We start from the raw sequence: 19,065 nt of genomic DNA, 5'->3' as shown, positions 1-19,065 counted from the left end.
GGAGGGCTGTGATTGGTTCTCGCTGCCGGAAGCTCTCGGAAAAAAAAAGAGGATGATGATTGGCTCTCGCTGCCGGACGCTGTCAGAAGAAAGAGGGCGGTGATTGGCTCTCGCCGCCGGAAGCAGTCGGAAGAAGGAGGGTTGCGATTGGCTCCCGCTGCCGGGGCGCGGGACGCGGTGCTCGAGGAACGAGTCGTACCGTAGCTGGGCTCTGCCGCCATGTGGGGCGGGCACGGTGCGGGCCGGGGCGGCACGGGGAGCTGGGCGAGTTGGGCGAGGCTCCCCCCCTCACGGCTCTTTCTTTCCCTTCCCAGGTAACTTCGATGGTGGCTACGGCCCTGCGGGCGGCTACACGCAGTCCCCGGGAGGTTTCAGCTCTCCTACAGGCGCGCAGGCGGAGAAGAAGCAGGTAGGGCCAGACAGGGCCGGGGGAGCGGGCGGCTGCGGCGCTGCCCTGAGCTGAGCCGGGCTGGGCCGAGCCTGTCGCTGACCGCGGCGCGTCCCCTTCACCCCACCCCCTTGCAGCGCAGCCGCTCGCAGAGCATCGTGCCCTGCACCGTGTCACAGCTGCTGGCAGCCGAGCAGGTGGACGAGGCGTTCCGCATCCACGATGTGGAGATCTCGCAGGTGGGCACCCGCTGCCATCCCCGGTGAGGCGGCTCTGAGGGGCTGCGGGTGCCTCTCCCCGCCCCCTGACGGCCCTCCCTGCCGCAGGTCACCGTGGTTGGCATCGTAAGGCACGCAGAGAAGGCGCCCACCAACATCCTGTACAAGGTGGACGACATGACGGCAGCGCCCATGGATGTGCGGCAGTGGGTTGACACCGACGTAAGCAATGAAACCATTCTGAGGTGCTGCTGTGGGGAGAGGCACTGTGAGACATAAAACAGTCAGTCTGTGAGCTGGGGCAATGCTGTGCCTATGAGAGCCAAGCAGGGTGCTGCAGTAGCAAAGATCAGTGGTTCTGTGCTTTTGTGATTTTCTACTCTGTAGTTCGTACATCAAATAATATAAATAATTTCTTACAGTTTAGCTGCCGAATCTCAGTTGTTACTTAGAGGTGTGCACTCTGTTCTTTTATGTGAGAAATGTAAAACCAGAGAGTGGAAGAGGTCTGTGCGTTGTCTTGTTGCCTGGTGCCTGGTTCCTGTAGTGCTGCTGGTCTCCACTGTGCTCTCCTGTTGATAGAGCTGCTGCTTACACACAGCCTGTGTCGCTGGTAAACATGTCTGGAGGTGAACAGCTGCATTCAGCTGAACAACTCTGGGAGTAATTAAAGAGATCCTCAGTTGGCTTATCTACAGGTTTGCCATAAGATTCTGTGACTGCTTGCAGCCCCCCAGGCTGTGTTCAGTGTTTGAATAACTGACTTGGGTGTGGTTTGTTTTTAAAATGCTTTGGGTTCTTTCCTCTTCTTCTGTGAGAATCCCTCAGGAGTGAATAGAGCAGCAGCAGAACATAAAACTGGCACTGACTGCTGTCAAGCATACAGTCCATTCAAATAAACATTTTTCATCTGTAGTTATATTTACCTAACTGCTCTTACTGATTGTCTGAACGTGTGTCGTTTGTGTTTGCTTGAGGTAGGAGTCTTTAAGTTGTTTATTATGATAATTGAGAAATGGAGAGATGAATCAGCGAAGCCTTGCTTTCTCCTTTCCTTCTCTGTAAGGAGGCAGGTAGTGAGAATATCGTGGTACCCCCAGGAACTTATGTAAAAGTCGCTGGTCATCTTCGGTCTTTTCAGGTAAGATCATTTGTGACTCCTCAAGAAATGAGGTTGGAGCAGTGGCATGAAGGGCTGGTGATCTGGCAAAGTGTTGTAAGAATAACCCATAGTGTATTGTATGATAAGAGTTGCCTCGTAGCAGTCATCCTTCAGATAATGCTGCATGTGTTAAAGCAAAGTGCAGTTACCAGCTGGATAGAAAGAACTTGCCCAGACACTGTCCTGCATGATTCCATAGAAAAGCTTTTGAGTTCAAAAACTTTGTTAATTAAAGGCAGACAGACTCCCCACCTGCTACTGCTCCTGTTCTAGCTAGAGCATTTAAATTGTATGTCAAGCATGTTCATGTTGCTACCCTGTTAACTGTATTTTTTTCTTTTCTCTGGAAGAATAAGAAAAGTTTGGTGGCATTTAAGATCATGCCTTTGGAAAACATGAATGAGTTCACCACGCACATACTTGAAACTGTCAATGCACATATGATCCTCAGAAAAAATCTGATGGTATGTAGTTGGAGGTCATGGTTCCACCATAGCTGTTACTGGGTATTACTGGTTATCTCCCAAAGAAGGGGGATCTCTGGGTTCAGTGGGAAATTGTATATAAGTTGTGGGTCTGGAAAGCCTAAAGTTTGAAGGGCTGCAGCAGGGGTGTGCTGTCAGTCTTGAATTTCTTCAAGAGACATTCTGTTGTAGCCAGTTTTATTTGATTTCTTTTGGAAATCTCTTTAATTACTGTACCGGAGTAATTAGGCCGAGTCTTTCATGCCTTGGGTTTGCAGCAGCCTGTGCAGCCACAGCTCTTTTACCCTTGCAATTGCAGTTAGCATCAAGAGCACCTCAGTCATTTACCTCTGCTGGAATGAGTGACGTGGGGAGCTATGGTGGAGGCAACCTGCCTGTGAATGGACTCACAGCACATCAGAGTCAGGTGGGTGCCAGCATCTTTTCCAGGAGCACAGATGTCACAGTGGGTGCTGCTGCAGTGTGATTTAGGACAAAGAAATAAAAGCTTAGTTATTCTTGGAAGGCTGATAATTCTTTTTTGGCCTCGCTGTTCAGTGTTGATAGAGCCTAGCTGTGTGCTGATGGTGGTTCATGTTCTTCCAGGTGCTGAACCTGATTAAAAACTGCCATTCTCCAGAAGGTATGAGTCTTCAAGAGCTGAAACTTCAGCTCCACAATGTCAGCATACCAACAATCAAGTAAGTATGTAGAAATGAAGGATTTGCTTCAAGTCCACACAGTCCTTTCTGGAATCTGCTGAAAGTAGACAAAGAGGAAAGAAGTGAGCAAGGCCGGATGCTTACTTCTTTTTAACAGTGTTTTGTGATTTTAATGTGTCCCCACAGGATGCAATAGTCAACCTGAGTTTTTGAATTCAGTGAAACAGCTTAGAATGAGTCACTGTCTGTTGAAATGATAAAGCCTTGGAAAAACTTTTATGTGTGTGTTGACTAGTGGAGCAGCACTTGTTTAAATGCTGATGGGATACAGTCTCTGGGTGCATCTTTTGGCAGATGCCAGAAAGGAACAGTGAGGACATCAGGCTGTGGGTGGGAAATGGTTGAGAGAAAGGCATTGATGTGAGCTAGGTACTAATTGGTACTAATTGCCTTTTTTTTTCTTCAAAGGCAAGCAGTTGAATTCCTTAGCAGTGAGGGACACATCTACTCTACTGTGGATGATGATCACTATAAGTCTACAGATGCTGATTGAAGTTCTTTCCACCTGGAAGTTGCTTTTAACCAATTACTTGCCAGTGTCTCAAGTTAACCTGCTGAGCTTTGCAACTTGGAAGGTGATCTTTGCTTTCTAACCTGTGCAAGTCCCAGTTATTTTGTGAGTCCCTGCACCTTGGAATTTAAGGACAAGCAGAACATTTGGGAGGATTCTGGTAACTGGGCTTGATTAATATGCCATGACCATGTGATGGAAGTATAAACAGATGTGGGAAAACCTAGGAAAACCAAACTTCTCAAAGCTTCAGATCCTGCAGTTTGTTTTTGCCTGTTAGAACAACTGTGTTGGAAAGAACCCCTTTCACATCTTGTGTGCAGATTCTTTTGTTGTTTCTTCCTAATGCTTTCATTCAATTTCGTTCACAAGAGGGGCAGCCAAGAGAAACGTTCTACAGTACAGTAATCATGACTAGATTTGTAATTAGTTTGTGCACTTAAATCTATATTTGTACTACGAAGTAGTCAGGTTACTATGGCTTTTTGAATATTATTTTCAATAAAATTTAAACCAGGGTGGTCTTGAGCTTCTGTGGCTCTGGAGGCTTTTGTTCTTCCCTAAAGAAGAAAAACATTTGTCACTGCAACTCAGATGTGTGGATACAAACACAGACCATGCTTTCCCAGGATTTAGTTGTCTGTACTTATTATTTTCTTAAGCTTTTGAAGTGAATTGCTCTAAGGGGTCAAATTGCTATGAACAAACATCTGGATGTGAAAACATGAATAATTCTACTGAAAGAAGCTGCAAGCTGTATCAGTGATCCATCTGGAGCCAGGATCATTGCTGCCAACAGGAAAAAGGTGATGTTAGGAAAGAGCATTGTGGATACTGGTGATGCAGCAGTGAGGAGATGATGAGTTTACATTTCCTCTTTCTCTGTGTGGCACTGCTTTGCTCAGGGAGGCAGTGTGCTGAAGACAGCTCCTGCACCGTATCTGTTCTCTCTTAATTTCTTGTAGTAGAAAATGCAGAACTGAAAGCTACCTCCTGGGAATCGTCCTGCATCAGTTGGTAGGAGTGTTAGTGTAGTTCATAAATATTCAGAATCACTTACTGACCCTGTAAGGAACATGGCAGTTCTCCCATGGGTGAGCGTGGTTTCTGTGGTATGCATGTTTAGCATTGCTAAAAGGCAGGACCTAGGATTGTTCAAGCTGACTGCTGATAAACTGAAAGGCACTTGCTGCCTGTCAGATGGGAGCCTTGTTTGCTACAACTGTGCTGACCTGCTCTTTGAGAGCTGCTTCCTATTTTCTCTCTAGCACAGAATCTGCCAGAAGAAGCTTGTGCTCCCTGCTCATCAGCTGGGTTAGTGTGGCTTTCTGCAGGAGCTGCAAAATGTGGGTTTCAGTGCAGATTTTTATCTTATCTGAGAGCGGTGAAGTAAGCTAGCTTTGGAAAAGTAGCTCTTACCACAATGCACATGTGTGAGACTGGCTTCCCTACCAAGTGCCTCTGTTTCCGTTAATAACGCTCTAACAAGCTCTGTGTATCCTGCTGAAGTTTAGGCAGTGGCACAGCTGCAGCCCTTGGTACATGTGGTGCTAAATTGTAGTATGGATGTGAACAGGTCAGCTTCTATGTTATGGGATCTAGCAGACCTAGAAGCCAACAGCACTGTAGTTTTTTCTTGTAGAGGGCATGTAGATTAGGAAACAAATCCCTGATGATTTTTGGAAGTGCAGATGCATGGAATTGCTTGCAGTATAGAAAGGAGCTGTAGGACTCCAGAAACGCGATCTGACAAGAGAGATAATGTAGAATGAATCATAATGTCTTCAACTTGGGAAGGAGTTTAATTCTTTGACTACTCTACCTTTTGCTGTTTCTTTAAAGCATTCAAGAGCATCTGACCATGCTGTGAGAGAGCACTGACACTGAGTGTAAATCCCAGAGTAGAAACAGAGCAAGAAAGAAAGCAGGAAACCAGCCCGTGTTCCAGTGAGGGCTTGAGATCATCTCTGCAGCTTTGTAAATATGCCCTAGATTCCCAGGTGAGGAACAACACAACAGATCTGAACCCAAAGCTACACAATGGGAGAGGAAAAAAGCCCAAACAGCAGTTTGCTAATAAGTGAAATTCAAAGTTTATTTTCCAGCTCAGATTTGTACCTGCTTTTAGTCTAAAGCAGCTGGGACTGGAAATTGCCCTGTATTGGTGCTCCTGGTGACTGGTGGTGCCTTCTCTGATAGGGATGGGATGTGTAGGGAGAGCTATCAGTGGCCTCTGGTAGATTCCAGCAGTGACCACAACAAAGGAATTTGTCTTAGAACTTTTCAGTCTGAAATGCTGATGAGCACAGCACAGCCATAGAATCCAGCCAAGCTATTCTAAGAGTGTGTGGGTGATGTTAATGTAGAAGGAGCTGGGTGAGATAAATGGCCCTAAGCCTTGGCTGGCATCTCAATGCTATCTTGGTGGATGCTCAGCTCCCAGGATGGCTGCCCCACTGTATGCTGCTCTGGTGCAATTGGAGAGTCCCATAGGCAACATCTGAGGACATGATCCACAGCATGACAGCCCACCACAGCACAGCAGGGAGGATTTATTCTGCACATCTGGCTGTTCCTCAGGTGTGTGATCTGCTTGCATTTGAGCAAAGTGGGCAGATATTGAGGCAAATAGAGGCTGTGCTGTGGATCTCTGGGGTTGTATTCAGCCTTTGTTTAATAGTTTTAATTTAATATAAGGTTTAAGAATAGTTGGAGTCTGGTCAGCTTCAGAAACCAGAGGATTAAAAAGGAAGAATAGCCTGCACTTTGCGAATCGTCTTCTGAATGCTGCCTTCAATGATTTCATAATCGTGTTCTTCACTGCTTCTCTTCATATCTGGAAGAGAACAGCACGGACAATGCGTAATTGGAGCTAGACCATGGCAGAAATCCTACAAGTGGGTGCTCCAGACTGCTCCCCCGTCCTCCCTGGCTTGGTGATGTGCCCACAGGAGTGCTCACACCAGGACATGGCAATAGTCCCAGTGAGCTGGGGCCAAAGGTCTGGAAGAAAGAGGGCTTCTTGCAGCTGCTCCGCCCCAGCAGACACCAGTTTCCAGTGCCATGGATCCCTGTGATCTGTGGGGCAGGAACGTTTCCCATTTGATGGCAGACCAAGGTGAACTCTTGTCTGCCATTTTCATCTCCTCACGGGAGGAGGACAGGCCTTGTTTCCCCTCACGCTGAGGTCCATGTCTGGGACAAGGCAATGGAGCAGTCAGCCTAGAGATAACCTGGTGCCTGGTTGCAAGTCCCCCAGCAGTGCATCCCTGCCCCACATCCAAGCAGGAACATCTGCAAGCATGTCAGGGCCCCAGTGGCAAACATCTCCCACCCCCCAGTGGGGTTTGCATCCCCTCACCTGTGTCTCCAGGAGCATCGTGGAGCTGTGGGGCTGCTGGCCTGTAGGGGCACGGGCTGTACTTGTTGGGGATGCTCTGCTGGATGGGGAGGCTTTTTGCCTTTGGGGGCAACGAAGGAGCCGGGTGGGCCTGGGGGCTGGCAGGGTGCTGGGGGGTTGGGGGGCAGCTTCCTTTGGGGTGTGCCTGGTTCTTCTGGCCCTGGGCACGGCCCTTGTGTGGCTGTGCCTTCCCACTGGCCGTCTTTGGCTTGGGGGGCCGTGGGGGTGGTGGGGCTGAACCACCCGGCAGCTGCGCCAGCAGTTGGTAGTAGAAGGCCTCTGTCAGCTCCTCCACGTGGGAGCGGTGCGTGGATGGGGTCTGGGTGCCGACAGGCTCCCCAGTGAGGACGAGGGAGAGGTCCAACCACTGGGGCGGGATCTCAAAGCCCTCATCCGGCTCCTCGCAGAAGCTGCTGAGCAGGAAGGGCTGGGAGATGCGGGCCTCCAAGCGCAGGGAGGAGAAGGAACCCAACACGTCCCGCTCCAGCGCCGGATCCGTGGTCACCACCCGCACATCGCACGGCAGTGTCAGCCGTTCCAGCAGCTCCGCCAGCCCGTACTTCTTGTTGTCGCACACCTCCTCCACGAAGCTGCCCCCCAGGTCCAGCGGCAGCAGGAGCTCCTCGCCCTCCTCATCCTCTCCGTCCTCCTCCTCGCTGCGGCGCTGGCACAAGAGCCTGGTGCTGCCGGCGTTGTGCAGCAGCTGCCGGGCCTCCAGCCGGTCACCCACGCTGAGCGGAGGAACGTCGTCCCCGCGGCCCTCGCAGTCCTGCGTCACCACCACGTGCAGCTGCTGGCCTGGTTGCAGCCCGGCCGCCAGCTCCTGCACCCCGGAAAATTGCCGAGGCCGCCGGCGGAACCGGCCCTGGTAGGCACCGGAGAGGAGGAAGCGGCGGGTGCTGCTGCGGGCCGAGGCCAACACCCTCCAGGAGTGGGAGCAGCCATGGATCTGCAGCTGCTGCCCCTTCTGCAGGCGGGAGGCCCAGGAGCTCTCAAAGATGGCGACACTGTGGGGCCCCTCCAGGATCTCGGCCTGGGCCGGCAGCACCTCCTCCATCCCCAGCAGCTCGCTGAGCAGCAGCGGCTGGGCGAAGTGCACGTCTTGAGACTCCTCTGTCACGTCTTCCACGTCCACCTCCAGCGTGGAGGGGATCTTCACCTGGTCCCTGCGCACTGCAGGAGCAGAGCCGCCCTGATTTTGTGCTCACTCCACGCCGAAGAGAAGCCCTCCCCACAACCACCCCCCCTGCAGCCTCACAAGCTGCCTGTATCCCAGCACCAAACCTGGCACCTCCACCCCCAGCACCCTTCCCAACTCCGCAGCCGGACTCACAGTGCATGGTGGCCAGCACCTCGTACACAGGGCTCAGCAGCAAGGCATGAGGGCTGATGCTGGGGCACAGCAGGGGTTGTGTCTGCCCACCGCTCTGCCCCACAGCCTGGTGCAGGGTCAGGCCCTTCTGCCTGCTGCCTGGCTGGGAGGGTCTCTGTGGTGTAGAACATGGCGATGGAGCTGAAGAGAGCTGGAAAAGACCTGTGGGATGGCGAAGCTGAGCCCCCTGTGGCCATACAGGGCTCCTGGGGAGGAGGGTCCCATGGGTAGAACAGAACAGATCAGAACAGCCCTGCTCACCCTTAAACGTTGGTGGCAGCTCTGTCTTCTGCCCCGTCTGCACATTCTCACAGATAACCTTCTGCAGTGTGACAGCAGTGACTTTCAGCAGGTCCCCGGTTGACAGGCAGCACTCATTGCCAGAGATCTCATATACGGACCCTGTGGGGTGAGGAGGGACCTGTCACAGACTTGGCAGCAACTGGATCTGCAGCCCGTGCGGCTCCTGCACCTCCTGTTTGTGAGTTGGGGGGTGGAGATGTGTCAGCTCCACTGCTCCACTGCCTCCCAGCAGAGCATGGGGATGCAGAGCTCTCACCCAGCAGAGTGGGAACCCCAGGAGTGGCACAGGAAGCTGCCAGCAGCAAGCCTACCCGCAGCTGTTTGTAGGCTGGTCGGAAATGGGGTTATTTCTGCTCAGCTGACTCATTCTGGGCCCGGATGCTTCGATTACCAGTGGGTAGATATTGTTATTGGTCACACAAGACCACACAACCTGTTGCTGCTGCTGGAGATCTGGATGAGTGGAGCTGGGACAGGACCCCTGAGGGCTGAACATGGTGGAGCTCAGCACAGCTGTGTGGGGTGGGCAGCCAGCATCACTTGGGCTGCATCCACGAGTGCTGACATGGTGAGAAGGCTCTCGGTTATCTTAGAGAGGTGCTTCCAATCAGGAAGATTGGAAAAGCAAAACTCCTGACGAGGGAAGTCTTTGGGAAAGTTAAACATCCATCCCAACTGAGCTACTGGGAAGCGGTGTTACTCCACCCCAACTGCTTCTCTTTCTCTTTACAAGTCAGTGTAGCATCAAGAAATGCTACAAATTCCACAAGTCCAGGCGGTAAATGCCACATTGCTGATGCCACAACGGGCAGGAACCCAGGGTGCGTTTCCAGCATTTTTGAGAGGCCCAGAAATCTAGCAAAAGCATTTGCTTATTTCTGACTCCATTTCACCCACAACATTGCTATCAGCTGAAGAAATATCAGGACTTCACCTTTATCTAAGATGTCTCTGTGGCATTGGCCCAGGAGGAAGCAGAGAGCTCAGATCAGACTATGAGGCTGCTCTCTTGCTCCACTCCTTGCACTGGGGCCAGGAGCAATGCTATCCCACTTCTCTCCAGCCACCAAGCCACCACCCCTGCCAGAGCCACCACCCACAGGGGATTCACTGCCTGAGTGAGAGTTCAGATGGCCTCTGGTGCCCCACCGCCCTGGCAGCATTGGGGCACTCAGCTGAATGAGTGCTGGCTGTAAAGGAGAAAGGTTTGCCTCAGGCACAAGCAGCTGGCAGTGGCAGGAAGATGTGTGCCATCCCTCAGCACCTGCTGACAAGGGAATCAGGCATCTTCATGGCAGGAGGGGAGAGCTCAGGCTGCAGTGATATTGAGGATGGATGTGGGGAGGTGGCAGAGCCTTGGAGGATGTGGGCAGTCAGTACTCACCTTGGAAGTAGACACCAGAGCATATCCTGAGGATGCGGGGAAGGGTGGTGGGGTCCAGGGAGCAGATGTATTCCTGGAAGGAGAGAGGCTCCATGCCCGCACTGCTGGGTGCTGTGTGTCACTCTGCAGGGAGTGAATGATGTAGGAAACAGCTCTGAGCTCTGCTTTGACTTCTGCATGCTTTTTACTTCCGCTTCTCACAGGAGTAGTTCCCTCTCTGGCCACAACCCCTCTCTTCCCACAGCTCTCCACTCTGTGCTGACATCCTCCTAACACCCACACCCTGGCACGCACCATAACTGGGTACTTCCCAGCCCTGCCCTGCCAGTGCTGGCAGTGGCTGAAGGCACGAGCCCCCAGCTTTGCTATGGTGTTTCCCTGGCTGTGCTGATGCTCTAGCCTGTCCTGCCCAGGCTGTCCCCACTTCATGTGTCCCATACACCAGCTCTGTGGCTGAGGTCAGGCAGGCAGTCAGTGCTGTGGGGCAGAGGTTGGGTCTGTACAGAGCACCTCCGAGCCAACAAAGGGCTGTGCTCAGGCTGCCCTCAACCTACACAGGCACCTTTAGCCTGCTCACCTCCAGGCGTTCAGATCCCATTTGCCCCCAGCACAAATATCCCCTGTACTGTCCAAGGGATCCACTACACTGATGGTGCACCACGCCACGTGTAGGTGCAGCAGCCTCAGCCATGGGCAAGGCAGGATCCAGAGCCACACACCTCCAGGACAGGCAGCAACATCTGTCTCCCATTGAGACAGACCCCATCCTTCACCAAAGCCTTTGAGCATTGCTCCCCAGGGCCATTGGCCCCACACACTGACCTCAACAGGCTGCTGAGATGGAAACAGCTTGTTGGAGATCTGCAGCTCCAGATCTCCGGATCTGATCCAGATCTGCAGCTTTCTTTTTGTTACAGCTTTCCTCCAACTTGGCTAATGAATAAAACTGAAACTGCAAGCTAGGAACAGCAGGAATATGGGCCTGCATGTGGAAATGAAACATGAAGAGAAGTTTTTTAAACAGATGATGGGCAAAATTATGCCTCTCTCTGCTTTGATTCCAGCTACAGAAATCAGCTGCTCTTGTGTTTCCTACTGGAAGAGGAAGAAACGATCCGATGGAAAGAGTGTGCTGCAGCACTGTGAGTCCTGTACACAGGGCAATTTCAGTATGCCTTAAATGTCACAGCAGTAGGGACATCCTGAGAACTTCCACTTGGAGCTGGGCTGCTCTTGGCACCAGAGAAGGTTGGCTGTGTCGAGGTTAGGACAGCCTACGAAGGTGGAGAACTCCTGTCCTTCTGCATTCCTTCTCCCATACAGAATGCTTCCCTAATGCTCAGCCTTGCGTATCCCAAGCTGCAAATGTGGCTATTGGCCCATTCCAAAAATGCTCCTGTTGTGTTGCAAGCCCAGCCTCCTGGCCATATTAGTCACCCTTTGTTGGACCTAATCCATATATTCCTCTTGAACTCAGGGTTCAACACTGGGTTCAGTGCAGCCAGCCAGCAGGAGCAGCCTCCCTTGATCAGCCAGTAGTGACCTGGTGTTAGAACAGCACACAGTATGCCCTGTTCACAGAATCATGCAATCACAGAATGGCTTCAGCTGGAGGGGACCTCAAAGCCCACCCAGCCCTAACCCCTGCTGTGGGCCCTCCACCAGGTTGGGATGCCCAGGCCTCTATCCATGGGCTCAAGCATCTCCAGGAATGGGGTGCTCCAGGCAGCACCCCACAGCCCCTGGGCAGATGGGACATCAGGAGCTTGCAAATGAGTCAGAGGCCAAAATGTCTCCAGGTAACAGGCACAAGGCATCTGCAAAGCTGCTGCACATGGTGAGAGCAGGTCATCAGAGAATCATAGAATCATATGATTCTATGTCAGACTTAGAGAGTTAGAATCAGAGATGATTAAAGCCACTGAAGTTGTTGTTCATCCTCTGCAGACCTGTACTGTGCTGCCAGCCTGGGGAAAAATGGGAGGGAGGCCTGAAAACAGAAAGAACTAGGTCAAAAGTCGGAAGGGAGAAAAATATGTTTAAATATATAAGGTCATACGGGAAAATTCAATGGTCAGAAATGTACAGTGGCCTAAAGGGAACAGTGATAATCAGTAAAGCCAGCAAAACCAATATACCACAGAGCTGCTTCCAAGCTCAGGAGAAGATACTGAAGGCTGAAGGCTGTTCTTGCTCTTTGCTGAGGTTGCCATTCACAGATGTGAAAAACAGTGAAACAGAGTCAGCAGAGAGGAAACCCAGCACCTGCATAGCTCTGCTCATGGGCTCTCTTTGGGATGCTGGTGTGAGCTGCTGGTCCAGCTGCCCCTGATCCTCATGGCATTTGAGTATCACAGAGCAACATGCTCCAGAAGGATGCTGGTGAGTGTGTCTGTCACAGGACGTTTGAGGACCCAGTGTCCCAATCTCTGTGGGAAGTTTAGGGAAGTAGAAATGGTCATGGAAGTCTCCAGCCCTGGACGTGGAGACTGTAAGCATGGTGGAGGTGGTGGTTCCATGGTCAGCTCAAAACCACACCGAACCCTGCCTGAAAGAATCATAGAATCATAGAATCACAAGGTTGGAAACGACCTGTAAGATCATCTAGTCCAACCGTCTTCACACTGCCACTGCTACCACAAGCACTAAACCAGATCTCGCAGCTCCTCATCCAGGCGCCTCTTGAACACTGCCAGAGATGGCGACTCCACCACCTCCCTGGGCAGCCATTCCAGCGCCTGACCACTGAGAGAAAAAGTTCTTCCTTAAGTGTAACCTAAACCTGCTCTGGTACAACTTGCGGCCATTTCCTCAGGTCCTGTTCGTTGCCTGGGAGAAGAGGCCAAACCCCTCTTCACCACAACCTCCCCTCAGGAAGTTGTACAGTGCAATGAGGTCTCCCCTGAGCCTCCTTTTCTCCAGACTGAACAATCCCAGCTCCCTCAGCCGCTCCTCATAGGACTTGTGCTCCAGACCCCTCACCAGCTTCGTTGCCCTTCTCTGGACACGCTCCAGGGCCTCAATGTCCTTCTTGTAGCGAGGGCCCAAAACTGAACACAGCACTCGAAGTGCGGCCTCACCAGCGCTGAGTACAGGGGATGATCACCTCCCTGCTCCTGCTGGCCACACTGTTTCTAATGCAGGCCAGGATGGCGCTGGCCCTTTTGGCCACCTGGGCACACTGTCGGCTCATGTTCAGCTGAGCATCAACCAACACCCCCAGGTCCCTTTCCTCCTCACAGTCATCCAGCCACTCATCCCCAAGCCTATAGCACTGCATGGGCTTGTTGTGGCCAAAGTGCAGGACCTGGCACTTGGCCTTGTTGAACCTCATTGCATTCACCCCAGCCCAGTGATCCAGCTTATCTAAGTCCCTCTGAAGGGCCTCCCTACCCTCAGGCAGATCCACACCACCTCCCAACTTGGTGTCATCTGCAAACTTACTGAGGGTACAGAAGCCTCTGTGAGCCGGCCTGCAGGCTGCTGAGCTGCAGTGAGGAGCCAGGCCTGGGCTGCAATGGCGAGTTGCAGTCAAGGAGGGAGGAGCTGGGCCAGGAGCATCTCTTCAGTGCTGCGTGGGGAGTGAGGAGAGGGAAAGACATACCCAGGCCAGCTGATGATAGGCCTTGGGGCTAAGTGGCTCTGCTTTGGGGCCAGCAACATCTGCTACCTCTTGTGGCAGCTCAGCCTTCAGCCTGATTTCATCCAACGGGGCTCAGGAGAGGGGAAGAGGTTGGCACATGCAGTGGGCGCAGGAGGGCTGGTATTCCCGTAAGAAGCTGCAGAGCAGCTGCAGGAAGAAAAAAGCAGCTGTCAGGGCTTTGTCAGCCCCAAAGCCTTGGGCTGAATAAATGAGTGGAATGAATCACGCCCAGTGTTTTCACTTCCTCCTGCCAGCGCTGCCTTAGGAGTTCAAGGCCAACGGCCCCAGGAACCGCTGATTCCACACACACTGAAACTGCCTCATTCCCATCTGTGCTCAGCCCTCACTTCCCCATGAAGGATGTGACACCACCGGGGCTCTGAGGCACACGGCCCTCACTGGGTGTCCCCTCTGATCACTGCCTGAGTCTCAGCACAGAGCGGTCCTGCCCAGCAGAGCCTTGGTGTGCAGACAGGAGAGCAGCTATGGCAGCCACAGGACATGGAGATGGGAGCTCCTCACCAGCAGATCCCACTGTGCCAGCATGGAGAACAGCACAGAGTGGGGTCAACCAGGGCCCACATTTTAGTTTTTATCTCCCTGAAGCTCCAAAGGTGCAAACGGGCAGCGGGCAGAGCAGAGGACTTGCATCAGAGGAAGTTGCCACAATCCTCCGGGCTCAGCTTGCTGACAGGAAGGTGAATGCAATTGCTCTTTTCCTCCAGAGGAGAAAAGCACCTTTCGTTATCATCACTGACATACTGAGGTGAAAAAAGATGCTGGAAATGGTTTATATGAATTCAAATGTTGAATTGGGTGTGTGTTGGTCTCGATTTGGATTTTGTTCAGCAAGAAGCAGCTGACACCAACGCCAACGACACCAACACCAACGACAGTGAGTTGTCTTCTGCATGTGGAGCAGCCAAAACAAAATGGTCAAAAGAGAAAGATGTAGAGCCTATCAGACAGATGGGCCCAGTGATATCAGCCAAGGAAATGCTATTGGCTAACACTGCCAGCAGTCAGAGTGCTTCCATCAGTCCCACACAGCTGCTGCCTGCAAAAGACAGGGTGGACAGAAGGAGCCCTTTTATAAGAAATGGTGAAGGAAGCTCTATCTGAACATGATGTTGCTGTGCCAATAAGGGAGCACTGCAGCAGGCTGCCCGGACAGGTCCCCAAGCTGTATGGATGCAGCTCTGGGGTACGTGCTCTATCAGAACCTTGCTTCATTTCCAACAGTCCCTGTTGTTTTATTTTTTGGGTTGTTTTTTCGTGGAATTGGCTTTCCCCCAACCCCAACCAACAATAAATACCACATAACCAAAGAGGAAGTGGTGAGCAGACGACATTTCTCATAAATCACATGAAACTTCTGAGCCCCTATGCTGGGACTGAGCACAGCAAGGGAAAGGAAACACACACTTATATGTGGCAAGGTCCTGGCAGGGCTGTGGGGTCAGCAGGGGTGCCCTCTGCTTGCTACAAGCACTGCAGTGAAGTTGGAATGAATGGAACACTGGATTCATTATATATATATATATAAAAAAGTAGAAAATAGAAGAAACTGGGGGAGAGGATGGCTCTTGGAGGTTTAAACCAATCCGAGAAAGTGAACTGGAGAGATCCCAAGGCTTTTCTCCTTAATAATATTTTGGGAGGTCAACATTTTGCTTTGTATGTTAAGGGTCAATGGGTCTGAAGATAATTTAGTTTGGCAATGAATGTCAGGAAGCTGCAGCACCTCACCAGTATCTCCACTTGCCTACCAACACCAAAATCAAGCAAAGAGCCAATTCTGGGTGGAATTTTAACCCCCAACAGAACCACTGCATTCAAGTCCAGGCCAATAGTGAAATACTTCTGTATTGATCATATGGCTAACATAGCTCATGGAAGTAGGGAGTAGAGAACCAGTGGTCAACAGTGGAATAAATGAGATTTGGCAGGAAATTGGAGGTTGGTCATTGACAGAATGGCTTGCTCACCTTTTGCAGGTTGTCTATCACTATTCTAATAGTGGTAACAGTTATGATTATTGTCATATATGAAAGCTGCACTAATGCAGATGTGCTTTACCTAATGCTACCTAAAGGTTACGGAAGTCTCAGATAAGGGATTTGAAACTTCCAAAGGGGGAAAGCGAAGTCTTGAAATGACTTTGATATTTCTGTCTGGTTCAGGTATTTGCTCAAGTTCTGCTTTAAATTCCAGATATTCCACTTCTCTGTAACAAACAAACTCTGGGTGTTCCTCTTCATGACTTCAAGACTTTCATAAATAAGAACTGACAACCTTGAGAAAGGGGCACAAATCCAAGACAGAATGCAATCAGAAGAGAGAAAGTGTCTTCCCCAAGTTGAGTCCATTTACCTCATGACAGTTATTTGTAAGTGAACTCACTGTCCTTATCTCCACATGTGTATTCTCTCCTGCTGAGGAGGAGTGAAGGAGTAGCTTGGTGGGCACCAGCCAGTTGACCAAGGTCCATCAGCTGCAGCGCTGCATATAAAGGAGAGCTCTTTCCACAGCACAGCTCAACTGAAGCATTCACTGAAGCTGGAGGGGTGGAATTTGATGATCCTTGAGGTCCCTTCCAACCCAAGCCATCCTATGAGTCCGTGATTCATGCTGTGCTGTCTCCTGGCAGAGAGAAGGCTGCTCAAGATATATTCCTCTGCATCATTTCCACTTCCACTGTACTCGCTGGTAGACGTCATGTGTAGCATCTCATAGAAGCATTCCCAGCCAGTCACTGCAATGCAAAGAGGTTTTTTTTGGTGCTAGTAGGAGATAAATGGGCTTGATAAGAGCCACCAAAACTTTGGCTCCATCTTCCCCGGTTAGGATGGGCTGATTGTATGCAAAGTCTTGCATTTATCTTGAAAAAATTCAGAGCACTCAACAAGTGGCTTCTCTGCTGCTTGCCCTGTGAGGTACTCAGCATCACATGGAGGTGACAGGGTGACAAAGAGAATCCCCAGCCCATCACCAGGGCATAGCAAGACCAGGTCAGAATAGGACAGTGAGCATAAAGACACCACTGCCCAACAAAGCCAAGTGCAAAGTCTTTCAGCTGGGTACTCCACTATCAGTACAAGCTAGGGGACAAAAGGCCTGAGCACAGCCCCACCAAAAAGAACTTAGGGGTGCTGGTGAATGGCAGCTAGCCATAAGCCAGCCATGTGCCCTCGCAGCACAACAAGGCAACCACATGTTGGGCTGCATCCAAAGCATGGCCAGCAGGGCAAGGAAGGTGATCCCGCCCAGATGCTTTCCTGTGCAACCTGCTCTAGGGAACCTGTTTTTGGGGAAGGGTGAGGGGGGCTGGTCTGGGGACCTCCAGAGGTCCCTTCCACGCCCTACGATTCTGTGAGTCTGCAAATTGCTCTCTGCCATCCCTGAGATTAGCTGGTACTCACTGGGCCCTTGGCAAACCCCTCAGCTGTGCCACATCCTAAACAATACTTTAGGATCTATATTGAACCGAAAGGCCATATCCATGCTCATGGTCAGGCCCTGCAGACACAGGACACCCTCCACTCCTGCACGTAGCATAGCCAGCTGCTTTCTGTGTCCCTGCAGTAATTCACAGAGACAAAATGTCATTCTGTTGTGTCCTTTCTGCTCAGGTGACAGTTGGTGGATAGAGCTACTTGGAAAACAGTGCTGGTTTTCTCATCTGCAGAGCACCATTCCAAGCCACATCAGGTATTACCAGTTATTTTCAGCCCACCTGGGCTTGTGGATCTCATTTTCTTACTTTGTCCATCTTAGCCATTACCTTGGCTTCTTGATACCATTTGCAGACTCAGGCAGGGAAGACATTTAGGTACCAGCACTCTTCATTGTACCAGGGCTCTTGCCCTCAGGGTTTCTTCTCCTTTTGTCTTCATGTGGCTTGGCTGGAAGAAAGTAATGTGAAACAGACACAGAAGCAGTGGCACTCACAGGGGCACATGATGTCTGTGCTTTAAGAAGTCAGGAGCAAGGCTTGAACTGTTCAGTTTCAGGCAATGGGAGGAAGTCACACCTTGTCATAAACACCTCAAGGAAGCAAAGCTGCCCACATGCTCCTCTGGTGTCCACTCTAACTGTGGAAACATAAAAATTGCCTAAAGAATGACCTTGCAGGGCAGACAGACAACTGGAATTACCAGATTTTAGGCACTCCTTGACAAGCACTGACCTGCTTGTCATTCAAAGTCTTAACCCTTGACTGCTGATGTTGTAGCTGATGTTACAACAAGCAAGAGGCCAGAGCTCCTCAGACAAGAAGCAGGAATTAATAAGCAGTGTCCCAGCCAGACAGCCCAGATGAAAGGTGAAGTCAGCTGCTAGGATCCAAGCAACAGTGGGCTCAGCATGAAGCATCCTCACAGTCGATAACACTTCCTGCAATGGAGCACAACCAACCTCTGACCTGTTAACAAGCAAACAGTATCAGAGTAACTTGGAAAATCTGAACTGAACCAGTAGGACTACTGAAGCAGACATGGGAATTACTGTTTAAAAAGGCCATTTCCAGGCTTTTCTTCATCTTTGCTAAACTGTGGAATTGCTGTCAAAGTAACTCAGTACTCTGCTGTGCCTATGGAAGAAAGGTTAACTGAGAACAAGGTCCTGCAAGCTTTTGGAATCATAAAAGCAGTACTTTTACACAGACACCAGATGAACAGCTGGTTGTGCCTCCCTTTGGAAAGGACTTGCCCTGTCATGATCCAGTGATTCATTACCCACCAGAAGGAATGCTGCTCTTTTCTTTAGGCTGAATTCTCACTCCTCTTAGACATATCTAGAAGTAGATGAGGAACCTCAGGCAGGAACTGACACAGCAGAGCCCAGAAACAAGTCGAGAAAGCCTCTGTGTGTAGCCATGACCAGAATTAACATAGTATGTTAACTCAGTACTACTGGCCAGTTCCTCAAAAGTCAGCACAAAGACTAGCAGCTTTCCACCTGGGTGTCTTTGCAAGATGGCAATAACTTGGACCATGGCAGATATATCAGAATAACCTAAGTGGTACTTGGAGCACATTTGGTATTTGAGACCTCTTCCTCAACCATCTTCTGCTAATGTGTCTGAATATGCCAGGATGTGCCAGATGACACCAGATGGCATACAGTTATACACACGAAGGTCATGTGGATGTGGGCTGTTCAGCAGCTTCTCCTCCTCTTCTTAAAGCTTCCCTGAAAAGGACGGCATCTCTTGGAATTCATAGGAAGCAAAACACAACACCAAGGCAACCATCAGAACTCAGTGTGAAGGTGCAGGGTGTTTTGAGAAAGGCAGCAAAAAGAAGACAGGGACAGTGGGAGTTACAGTCATATGCGCTGGCCTGATGCCAGTGAGTCAGGCATCACTTGTGGATTACAGGACTTCCAGGGAAGGCTAATTTCAAAGAAAATGACCCAAACCACATCTGGCTGCTCTCAGCTGGGCACAATCCTACTTCCTCTTCTCCACCTCACATTAACATTCCTGCACACCTTGC

The 19,065-nt window shown here is 50.8% G+C and overlaps 2 protein-coding genes across 2 annotated transcripts; one reads left to right on the top strand and one right to left on the bottom strand.

Moving 5' to 3' along the window:
• Nucleotides 1-82: 82 nt before the first annotated feature.
• Nucleotides 83-3,993, top strand: RPA2 (replication protein A2). Its single transcript, XM_031595068.2, has 9 exons — nucleotides 83-235; nucleotides 315-409; nucleotides 526-627; nucleotides 715-828; nucleotides 1,673-1,747; nucleotides 2,119-2,232; nucleotides 2,552-2,659; nucleotides 2,839-2,933; nucleotides 3,363-3,993. Exons 1-9 carry the CDS (start codon nucleotides 220-222, stop codon nucleotides 3,445-3,447), a joined length of 804 nt encoding a protein of 267 aa, XP_031450928.2. The 5' UTR covers nucleotides 83-219; the 3' UTR covers nucleotides 3,448-3,993.
• Nucleotides 3,994-5,534: 1,541 nt separating this feature from the next.
• On the bottom strand, nucleotides 5,535-13,637 carry THEMIS2 (thymocyte selection associated family member 2). The gene is made up of 6 exons (XM_031595069.2): nucleotides 13,369-13,637; nucleotides 9,925-10,047; nucleotides 8,499-8,639; nucleotides 8,199-8,399; nucleotides 6,827-8,038; nucleotides 5,535-6,301 (listed from the first exon to the last, which is right to left on the bottom strand). The coding sequence occupies exons 2-6, from the start codon at nucleotides 10,016-10,018 to the stop codon at nucleotides 6,207-6,209; spliced, it is 1,743 nt and encodes a 580-aa protein (XP_031450929.2). The 5' UTR covers nucleotides 10,019-10,047; nucleotides 13,369-13,637; the 3' UTR covers nucleotides 5,535-6,206.
• Nucleotides 13,638-19,065: the final 5,428 nt, after the last annotated feature.

The sequence above is a fragment of the Phasianus colchicus genome, chromosome 24 (genome assembly GCF_987193195.1).
Source record: "Phasianus colchicus chromosome 24, bPhaCol1.hap1.1, whole genome shotgun sequence".
Lineage (NCBI taxonomy): Eukaryota > Metazoa > Chordata > Aves > Galliformes > Phasianidae > Phasianus > Phasianus colchicus.
Note: the sequence above shows the minus strand (reverse complement) of the source record. Positions and strands in the feature narration are given on the sequence as shown.